At 41.7% G+C, this 12016-nt stretch overlaps 1 protein-coding gene across 1 annotated transcript in view; it reads left to right on the plus strand.

The window, feature by feature from the left end:
• The first annotated feature begins 644 nt into the window (after positions 1-644).
• The window catches only part of htra4 (HtrA serine peptidase 4), a 28449-nt gene continuing 17077 nt past the window's right edge, over positions 645-12016 (plus strand). Inside the window, exon 1 of the mRNA XM_033620341.2 lies at positions 645-1083. Coding sequence (XP_033476232.2) covers positions 660-1083 — 424 coding nt within the window. The 5' untranslated portion in view covers positions 645-659. The remainder of the gene's footprint in view (positions 1084-12016) is intronic.

Consider the following 12016-nt stretch of genomic DNA (forward strand, 5'->3'; position numbering starts at 1 on the left):
AATTGAACCTGTCCAGTGTAAGTACAGCACAGGGTTGATGGGAAATGTGATATAAGCCTACATAATATTGTATTCTATGGTTATAAATAAAGTGATTTTAAGTGACATGCCATGACAACTCCAAAAATATGTTTTTCACATATTTATGAAGAATACAATAAAACACCATCTGCACTGGGACCATAAATGTCAATTAGGCATACTGAGAATGTGACAGTGTTGGCCCCCAGGTTCACCTCAGCACTTAAAGCCAGTTCTTCGATTGTAAACCACACAGTAAAAAGAAAACCTAGGCTCCACCTATCATCACATATCATTTTGTCTCCATTTTGTCTCCATGACAAACATGTTCGAGGAGACAGTTCATACCCTTTGGGTCTCAACATAAAAATGTATCATAAATTCTGATGCAATTGCATTCCATACAGCATACAGGAACATGGCAGAGAATCCATCCAGGACCGGCATGTTGCTACTAGAAGATAATTTATTGCACTTAACCTGTTCTATAGGTTGTGAGATGTTATTGCGTGGAGATGGAAGTGGTGTGGGTTGTACCTGGAAGAACTTGATCAGTATGGACACGTGTAGAGGGACACCATAGCTACACCTACAGATTTGACAAGAGGAAGCCTGCTGTGAATAGATTTTCTGCCAGGATGAAGGTCGTGGTTTATTTCACTCTCCTCACCTCTGCAGTTCATGCTGTTGTGCTGAGAAAAAGACAAAGTTGCCCGCAGGTTTGCGATACCTCTCAGTGCCCAGCCCCGCCGCAGGCCTGTTACTACGGCCAGGTGAAGGATGGATGCAGCTGCTGCTTGGTGTGCGCAGCCGGGGAGGGGGACGCCTGCGGGGATCTGAGCGGTGGCGGCCTCTCCTGCGGTGACGGGCTGCTGTGCGAGTCTGTCCCGGGGAAGCTCGATAGGATCCACAGCTCCTGCGTGTGCGCCTCCTCCGGCCCGGTGTGCGGCAGCGATGGCAGGACTTACCCCAGCATCTGCCGTCTGAGAGCCGAGAACAGGAGAGCCGAGCTCGATGAGGCCCCCACGGTCATTTTGATCCAGAGAGGTTGGTGTGACTCAGGTGAGTGGTTTAACTTCTTTCCTTTGAATAATATGAATGTTTTTACCTGTTCTGAGTTATTTAAGATGACATTATCAATTTGCTGTTTGAATCAGTAGGCTGTTTGATTAGTTTATGATCAATATAGGTATAGGTATAGGTATATAGCCTAGCTACATATAAAATGTTACAATTATGTAAGGGTACTGTTGCTTTTGCTTCTACTAGCCTACTTCTACAAATAATTGGCCCAATGTAATAATAATAATAATAATAATAATAATGATAATGATGATAATAATAATGATAACTGAGGATAAGGTTATTATAGCAACGTATCAAACCTCGGTAGGCTACCAAAGCACATTTTAAGTGTCAGATAGTGAGCTTTAAAGGTGTTGTTATGTGGATTTTGGTACCCTAGGACTGAGTCAGGAAAGCTGTTCCCAGTCCAGGCTGTAGTCTTACTACACAGATAATTAAAGTAGTATCAAACTTCTCATCTAACTCACAGCAGGAAAGCAGAGCTGTTTTCACCTGTCAGTGGCACACCCAGAAGGTGGCCAGGGGGGCCATTGCCACCTGATACAATTGCTTGGCCCCCACTGGCCCCCTTCATGAAAATAATTGAAAATAATTGGAGGCAGAAATTGCTGCCTTTAAAGCTGTAATTAGTAACTTTTATAAAAAAATTTTTAAAAAAATCATATATTTGTTGAAACTGTCATCATATTCACACAGCACTGAATGAGATGGATAACATGTAAAAAATAAATAAAAAGTCATATTCCTCTGCCTACTCTTGCCTTGTAATGCTTCTAAAGCCCAGTTCAGACCAGAGATTCGTGACAAGACGAAACCATTTTAGAACGTTGCACAGAAAAGTTGCAGAGGCGTGAACTGGCCGGTCTGAGCTTAACTCAGGCCTCCCCACACACACACACACACACACACACACACACATTCTCACTGACTGATTAACTGACTGGATTTTGATATCACTGTGGTGTATCTATGAAAACAGTCTATCTGATGGTTCATCACTACTACACATTAAACTGTAGCCAGTATAGAATCCTTAATAATATTTTAAGAAGCTACTAATTATATTCAGTCACAAAATAAGCCTGTGAAAAGCTGGAAATCAGAAGGGGAGTTCAAGGGCTTGTTACATAGAGATGATACACCGTCTCATCTAGTTGCATTGGTGTTAGTCTGTATATACAGACTCTACATTCAATGAATGTAGAGTCTGTAGGCAAGTCAGTCAGACGCCGAATGCAGCCGATGGGTTCCGAGAATGCATTGGTGTGAACTGTCAGCTGGTAAACTGCAGTCAAACTGTCAAACTAGGCAGCACTGATCCAATATGAATCAATATTCTGTTACTGCATTGCCTATTTCTCACCTCAAATGTGTTCAGAAACATATCGTAGTGTACTGTTTAGCCGTACTGGGCAGTGCTTGGTACTCTGGTCGACTATTTCCAACATTTCGGTTGGGTCACAAACTTCCTCATTTTTTTTGTGTACTAAACAGTACACTACAATATGTTTCTGAAAACATTTTCAAATATGCAAATCAGTAACAGAATCTTGATTCATATCTACGAGTTCCCACTAGTGGGTGTACCGAGCCCAAGCCTGACAGGAGCCAATGGGAGCATTAACTGTAAAATAAGAAAATAAAGTATATCAAGTGTGTGATTTCTTGACTCTCATATTGACATAGCTTTCAACCTGCCTTTATAATATAGCAGCATAATAGAATTTCTGAAGTTCAGTAATGGCTTTTGGTTTTGGTGTGCCACCCTAAGATTTTTGGTGACTCCATCTGGCCACCCCTATAAAAAAAATTCTGAGGGTGCCACTGGGTACAGAAGCTGAATAGATCCAGAGCCACTGATATAAATCCCAAATATCCCACATTCAGGACAGAAGCAACTATGTTGCTAAAAAGAGAGTCACTGTGCTCCATATACATTTACTGAACAAATTAAGGTTTAAAATATAGTCAGGTTTTGTTTTTATTTCCCTGGCGTGTGTCACTCCAAAAACCCCACTCATCATCACCATTCTTCTTTAATATGACTTTAGAGGCTCCATTCTTCATTCTGGAGACTGCACAAGACTCTTGAAAAGGAAACATATCTGGAAATATCTTCCCAAAAATCTATCTATCCATTTTTATAATGTGCACTTTCTTATCATAGTTGTCCACAGAGGAGAGAATACTCATTACCCATCAGATCTCCCAATGCTTTCCTATACAAACATCTATGCAAAAGCTCACAGACATATAATGTAGAGGCGGCCATAAAATATAGAATAAATAAGAAACAGAAAAATGTTGTTTTAATAAATCCTGGTTACAAGTCGTAGCAGTCTATCTGAAAAGAAATTTTGTGATGTGATCAAAGTGAACTGAGATAGCCAATGGATAAAGCTGTAAGGGATGTATGTAAAAATCCACATTTCTTTTTCTAGTTGGGAAGAGTGGGACATCTCGTCACAGAGGTTCTCCTGAGCTTAAGGCCTAAGCACTCACAGAACATTTGTGCACAGTAACAGGTAGTGCAATTTCTGTCTAGCTTATGTATAAGGTGTCTAAATATCTATACTTTAAACACTAAGCAGCTGCTACACATACCCATTCACATTTTACATTAATTATTTATTTAAATCAGGCAACAACAAAGAAAACAGTGCCACATTGTGCACGCTTTAGGGCTCTATAAAATAAATAATCATCACAATCAACAAATCTTTACACAAAATTGAAACATGCTGTTCTCTGAATTAATAAAATAATAAACCAACCAACCAATCTACCCTCCAAACTGCATGGTAGGCTTATGTTCATCTGCAGCAATTAGGCTAAGTGCTCTCCTCTCCTCTCCTCTCCTCTCCTCTCTTTATTCTCCAATCCTTTCTCAATTTGTTCCCTTCTCTCCTCACTCTCTTCTCCTCCTTTCTTTTAAAAACAGTCACGTACTAAATCTTATTATTATCCTCTAAAACAGATTTAAATATTGTTTAAGAATCCCAGAGAACAGAACCGAGCAGCCCTGCACTCCTTGGCACTCTTTACACAGCGCAGCCCCAAACTGCATGTCATTTTTGTTTAAATTAATTATCAGAGACACGACGTGGGAGACATAAACTTTTTTATCAAGTTGAATTTTGGTTTAAAAAGATGTGTAAGTGGGAAAGCAATTCACCATCTGTCTCTGCTCGCACTGGGCAGTTGGTGAAAACAAATCTGGCAGAGCTGTAGGGAGATGCTGTTGTTTTACGCCAGGCTTGCTTGTTGTCAATGGTGGGTAATTGCCTAAGTTAGACTGGCTGTATTGAGACATTTTGATAGTGGTTTCATTTCACAGCAGTGACAACCAATGCCGAGACTTAGGGCAAACACTATTGTTACCTGTCTGTCCATGACAGCAGATGAGGGAGACGCGATGCTGCTCTGCAGTGATTTGCATGCGGCTGGCACAAGTGAAGTTGAAGAGGAAGGGGCAGGGACTTGACTCAAATGCAGTTGTCGGGCATACAGCACACTTTTAATTAGGAATTGATGTCATGGGCCAAATTTAAAAACTAAACTATAAAATTGTTGGGTTTTTTTAAAAGGCACTTATCTAGTCAGAGGGCAAAAGGGCAGGTGCTTGAGCACCACTTGGGGTCTATCTGTGCACGTGCCTGGTGCTATCTACAAAAAAATCTAACAGTTGCATGAGCAACTTACTGTTCATAAGTAATTTTGCTCTTGACATGCAGTATGTCACTGTAATCTGAGGTGTGAACAATCTTTATATTTTTCAACCATGAAAGTAAAAAAACTGAACTGCACTATTTATGTTCTAAAACACTGATAAGTATGTTGCATTATATTATTTTTGGATAGAATAGAGGAGGAAAAAAGCTGTATTATGATACCTAAACCAAAGTCCTGTACTGAAGCTATCAGCCTTTATGCTAAAATAAGCCAGACACAACCTTGTATTCAGAGATGGGGTGTTGTAGTCCCAAATCAGCAGCACCAGACTATGGTGCGTACAGCAGAGTTGCTCAGCATGCTCACCAATGCAAAAACAAACTAGGATGGGGAAAAAAGAAATGATCTTGCTTGTGTGGCAAATAGCCTGAAGTGTCCTTCATTCTGTGTACACCACTGGAGTTGATCCCTCTTGCGTCTGTCGTTCAGCGACTGAGATACAGCTGTAACTCATCTTTAAGGGGGGTGTTGGGTCCTAGCTAGACTCACAAGTCAGTCTTTAGACGCTTTGCTTAACTAAAGATTGATAACTTTCTCCCTGATTTTGTGTTTAGATGGGCGGATACAATTTCAGAGTTTAAAAAAACTCCCTACGTTGCAGAACCAATAGTAAATCTGCAGGGTGGTCCTTCGGTGGCTCGCTGAACTCTTGTGCTTGTAAACATAGTCCCACTAGAAACACGTGTAGTGGTACAAAATGGCTCAGCCGTGCTCGCAGAAAACTCCGTCAAAGTTAGTGGATGTGTGTCGCGTTTGCGGCGACACATTCTCGCCAACTAAAAGAAACAAACATAATCTTTTACAAGGCCATGACTCATCCGTCTATAGAGGGAATCGCCTTGTTATTTACAAATACTTCCGGGTAGAAAACCAGCAGAGCTTTTAGATATATATATATATATATATACATATATATATGCGTATGTTAATTACATTTTTCACATCACTGTATCACCGTTTAGACTAATCCGATGTTTGTAAAGTCTATAAACACAATGATTGAACAAACATTACTAATTCTTAGCTGTTAGCGGTGTCTGTAATAGGTAATAACTCAACAAACGGTCCGTGAAAAAAATATTTTTTCCAGCAGATGTCTTAGTTACAACATGATTGAGCTAGCAAAGCAGTTTTGTGTTGCTATGTGTGGTATTTATTTTTAGTTTTGGGAAATCACGATGTCTAGAAAGCATCAGTGGCTGCAGCTGACAGGGACAGCTAACAGCAGCAGCAAAGCTAACATCAGGATGTCATCTGTTAAAAGCCTCCTGTTGTCGGATACGACATGAAACTACTCCAGTTAGCTCAATCATGTTGTAACTAAGACATCCGCTGGAAAAAATATTTTCTTTATGGATGAGCACACGTTTGATAAAACGGAGTTTAATCACTCGGCATCAATTTTCAAGCTCTCTGTGTGTTTGTTTCCTTGCGGACAAGAAAAGGGGGAGTGCACATTTACGAGAAGGCGTGTCCTTTTCAAAAATGCAAGAGGCGTTGCTTTGTTGCCGGCCGTTTTCGCCAGTGTGTTAAACACACTTTAGAAAGGAGTGTCCCCAGACTATCAGAAGGCGGAGATCTCTGATTGTCTGGTGGCGAGACTAGGTCCTAGCAGAACACTGAACATCTCATCAGTACAGCCATGACAAGATGTTTGTTCTGTTGCCTTTTGGGGTTTCTGTCTTTTTTATGGGCCCATCTGTTGCAACCTGCTCTTCCTCAATGGCTCCCTCTGTAGCAGCATACTCATCTTGACTGGTCTCTTGTGTAGCACCTTCCTCATCCTCTTTCAGCCACAGGAGAATGCATGATTCTTATAATGACAATGACACATGCCAGCATCATTTTTTATTCCTTTAAGTTATGAGAAACATTTGATCAGGCTTTCCCTCATGATTTGCCTCAGCGTCCTTGTGTCGAGAGCCCTTCATCATCTTCAAGTCGCATCTACAGCACGGTCAATGATGCAGGATGCTAATGAATTGTTATGGCTGAATCAAGTGTTATATTTGGCTCATCAGTGACTCTGTTGATCCAGACCAACAGTCTGTAATGAATGAGAGTTAGTAGCCAGTGTTCTTTGGTTGGAACAAGGCTTTAATCTTGTCACCAACCTTGTGGTGACCATCATGCAGCATTTTGGTGTGGTAATACTTCTCACTTTTCAGTGGGTATGGTGGTTCAGCTGCAGCGACAAGGTGCCAAAGTCAACATCAGAGACCACTGTGAACAGCTGACTGTCATCTCTGTAATTAGTTTCTCTATTAATTTAGAGCTGTCGTTGTTGCCTGCTGAGATTCGGTGTCCTGTTTCTTCTGTGCAGCCCCTTTCCCACTGCATAAAACACCCGCTAACAATTGGCTTTTTAATGCAATGGGAATGGTTTTAATTGGCATTCACACCTGGGTCAAATAACTCTGCAGTAGTTATGGGTATTTATCCCCGATGGCCGGCTCCGGCGAGATGCAGTGACACGCCACCACAAACCAACCTCTGTCTCCACCCAAGCAGCACTCAAACTTTAAACCAAATTAGTCTGCACTGAGTTTGACAGAGAGACTGCATGAGTACAATTTATATAATATGAAGTAACCACCATAATCTTCTCATAGGCCTTCATGCTCCTCTCTACTGTTCACCTGTTTTCCAGCCTGACCAAAAAAAATGCCCCACACACAGAGAAAGGCATACACATCTACTGCAAAGCTGTGTACACAGCTCTGGTCTGCTGGCATTGGGAAAGGAGTCTTTCGCCTATTTTTAGCAGGTTTTTAAAAAACCTGTGTACACACTAATTTTGTTGATAATATATATATAAGTTTACTGTATATATACATATATACTATATATATATATATATATATATATATATATATATATATATATATATATATATATATTTTTTTTTTTTTTAAAATGCAGGAAAACCTCACAAGCACGCCAGAAAACAGGTTAGTATACAGTAGTATGCATACCAAGATACATATCGTAGTCTGTCAATTTACTCTAATTTTAGCTAACACTAATGATATTTACAATCATTATGCCCAGTTGACTGTGTACGCTTAGGGTGAATGGAACATAAGCCAAACTAAAACTCACGGTTCACGTCAAATAAATTGATCCAAAAGATGGTTCTTGTCATTTACGGTAGTCCCTGATATTTGTTCAAGTGTTCGTTTTTCTGATAAGTTTGGTTTTAAGTAGTTACTTAAAGCTATAAAATGGGGATTTGATGACATGGTTGATACTTATGTGCCAATCAGTGTGCTCATATTCAATGGTGCTGCTCGCAGTTGGTCAGACGGGTGTTCGGGGGGGAACTCATCCACCGAGGAGATCACTGCTATGCAGATAAAAATATAAAAAAAGATTAAAAAAAATAGTTCCCATAAAACAGTTGACAGTGGGTTCTGTGATGGTGGCATTGTGTTTCCAAAGAGATGTTGATCTTTTTGTTTTAAGTATGTTTTTTAATGTTGTGAGCACCACAAATAATAAATTCTATTCACCTCCATTGTACTGGGACAGCAGCAGGGAAAATGAATAAGAAAACCCAAACCCATGTAAGCCATGTTACCAGCATAGTGAAGGTAAACTGAGGACAGTGTGGCCTTGTGACTCACAAAAAGCAACATGAAGAGGCCTGTCAGTACGTCTCATCACATTGCACTGCCACACAGTAACCAGGGTGATGAGGACCAGATGAGCCAAAAATGTTGGCATATAAGCCTATACAGCCACTCTGTGTGCTTGATGTAAGACGTGTGTGTGCGTGTGTGTGTGTGTGCAGGGGCGGACTGGGACTAAAAAACAGCTCTGGACTTTGACGCCCACAACAACCGGTGCGCATACGGTATGCGCTTCCTGCTTCTTCAATTTGATTGGCGGCCGGCCGGCTCATAGATATCTATGGGCCGGCTGGCATCCAATCTAAAGGCTGCCACCTAGTGGACTGGACGTGGAACAGTAGATTTTCAGGGAGAAAAAGGGTGATGACTGCGTGGTGACCGCTGGCCGTCCTGGAGTACCGGCCGTTCTGTGATTCTCCAGAACCTCCAGATGGCCAGTCCGCCCCTGTGTGTGTGTAAGAGAGGAGGGAGAGAGAGAGAGAGAGAAGGTAAATCCTCATGTGTCATGTCTTGTGTTATTTCCTGCCTTTGCGTGTTTTCCCGCCTTTCTGATTGTCTGCTCGGCCCTGATTTGTCTGTTCCTCCATTAGCCCTGACGTCACCTATCCCTCATTAACACTCTCCTCCCTGTGTGTATTTAGTCTGTTTGTTTTTTCCCTGTTTCATTGTCATGATGTTTGTGTTTCTGGCTTCATTCCCTGGTTTGTCATGCGTTCCTCGTGTCATACTGGCTAGTTCTTAATTTAGTTTTGCTTCTCCCCCTATGTGGTTCCTGGATTTACCTCTGCTGACTACCTCAGTATTTTGTTGCCCGCCTGGTTTTGATGACTGGAACCAGCTCTTGTTATTAAACCTTCCTGCCTTTTTGAACTGAAACATAACAAAGCATACCTGCTGATGTGCATTCAACCTGCACTGGACCTGTTGATGAGTCAGACCTCACTCTGTCACTGTTAAGAGAGTTCAGTCTGCAGTGTAGTTCACACCCTGATAAACCAAAGAATTAAAGAGTAACACTGGACTTTATGATCAAAGAAAGTCTCTCTCTCTTTCTGTGCAAATAGTTTTGTGTTTTGGTAAACTTTATTTTGAAGTTTACTTTATTTTATTTTGATTTTATAAGGGGAGACAGGGGATGATTGTAACACTTCATGTCCAAGCACTTGCTGAATTTTTGTTAGAACTCTCAAATTTTGACACAAAGTTCTCATACTTGTCTACTTCAAATAAAAATGTTTCCAACTTCTCTTATGCCGGGTTCAGATTACATGATATCAGCCTGATTATAGCCCAACGGTGTCTGTATAGATTGTGAGCAACAATAATAATCCATTGTTTTATCTTGTGTAGTGTGTCGTAATAGACGACAACCAACGCCATGTCTAGGATGCCTTATGACGTCCCCGACAGAAAGTCTAACATGTTTGATTTTCTTTTTGTCTTCCATGTCTTCTCCCGTCACAGCCATCATGATCTGCTGCCCCTGACAACTGGCAATAACGCCCCAGTCTTTTTGATATTTCTTCTAGGGATGTTACCACAATGGAGTAAAAGGGAAAAATGATGGTGTGAAACAGCAGAGGCACTTAAGCAACCTGCTGAATACTGTGATTAGCATCAAGCTAGCAAAGAATGTTATTTCTTCATAATGAAGAAGAATGTAAAGGAATAAAATTCACAAATAGTGGTGGGGCTTTACTTACCACAACTGCAGAGGCTACCAGCTTCATTTAAAACAGACCACATTAGAAACAGATCTCATTTTATGACACAGGCCTTTATTTCTCATTCCCTCTATGTTTTTCTATTTTTACTTTTGATCTGCTCCCATTCGGCCTGTTAAAGGAACTCTTATCTTTCTTGCATTTCACACAGCACTTAGAAAAACATTTGAACATCCACAACTCCACCTCCCTCCAAAGTCCCATCCCCCTCCTCCTGCAACTCCACCTCCTTCCAAAGGCCTACTCCCCCCTCCTCCATTACATTCTCATTACTTCCATGATAGACGTAGGTGTTGGCAAGGTAACGTTATTCGGAAGAGGAGAGCGAGTGTAACGTTACAACCAAGACAGTCAAACGCAACCCCAGAGTTTTAAAACTTAACTGCAGTCAGTGATGACTGATGAGTTTTAGAATAAGGTTACAGTGCTAACGTTAGATAGTAGCGTTAACGTTACTAGTAAGTGGAAACACACAAGGAAGATAACGTTAATGTTTCAGAGGCTATGCTACAGTAGGCTAACGTTAGCCATTAGCAACTGGATGCTGTGCTGTCATATAGAACGTTATGAACTGAACTGAACTTCTTTATTTGTCATTTTTATGTGCAGCACAAAATCAAAATGAGCATAAAGAAACAAAACATTTAAAAACAATTTGTGCAACATATAAGAAAGAACATATAGTGCAATAGTAAGATGAAGGGTCGACATTTCACAGTCAAAAACTCCACATCCTGAGAGCAGAACTGGGAGATTCTCTTCACATCACAGCACCATGAATTGTTTGTGTATATTGCCAGACCGCCCCCACGAAGCTCAGCAGACGATGCAGCCTCTCTGTCTGCTCTATGTAGTGTTAGCCCCATTAGCTCAACACCAGAGTCTGATATGTTACCATTCATCCATGTCTCAGTGAACACAAGGACGCAGCAGTCCCTCACTCCTTGGTGAGTGGACCTCCACATTTGGATGTAATCTATTTTCGTGTCTAGTGAGCGGACGTGTGCCAGAAGGCCGCTGGGAACAGCTGGTTTGATGGGGTTAGCTCTTAGCCTAGAGCTGCCTAGAGGTTAACTTTTAGCATAGAGCTAACCCCTCCGCGCTTCCCCCACTAAGCGTCCGTCACAGCCTTGCCGGCGTCTCCACGTCGGGGCAACTCCAGGCGAAACCACGGTCATCTCAGGGCTAGCTCGACGTAGAAGGCCAAGCTTGCTACACATCCTGAGCTCTCTCGGTTGTAGCGTTAGATCTCTCCAGCGGTTTCTAATGTCTGTTAGAAACTCGCGTATTGCACTGAAGAATTTACTTCGCCGGTGTACACAGAGGCTGCCGCAAGCATTGGTTGTGCCGCCATGTTGATTCAGACTTAGAGGCAAACTAAAAATACCTGTCCAGCAGAAACTCTGCGACCATCTCGTCCCTTTTTTATATCCACAAGCATCCCGTCACTAGTTTATATCCACAAGCGTTCTCGTTACTAGTTTATATCCACAAGCGTCCCTAATACTAGTTTATATCCACAAGCGTCCCCGTTACTAGTTTATATCCACAGGCGTCCCTAGTTTATATCCACAAGCGTCCCTGTTACTTGGTCGTGGACCATCGTGTAGTCTGTCGTGTCTGTTGGCCAAGTCATTTTATGTACACACGGAACACTATTTTGTAGAGCATCTTCATTTCGAACACAGTAAGGCGTCGCACAAGGTCAGTAAGTTGGCATTGGTGCAGGCTTGCTGTTGGAGGGTTTTATAGCCCACCTCTCCTCCCTGCTAGTTGGTTTGGGACGGCACTCAATGTGGCAGACCCTCTGCGTGAATGCGG

The sequence above is a fragment of the Epinephelus lanceolatus genome, chromosome 9 (genome assembly GCF_041903045.1).
Source record: "Epinephelus lanceolatus isolate andai-2023 chromosome 9, ASM4190304v1, whole genome shotgun sequence".
Taxonomy (NCBI): Eukaryota; Metazoa; Chordata; class Actinopteri; order Perciformes; family Serranidae; genus Epinephelus; species Epinephelus lanceolatus.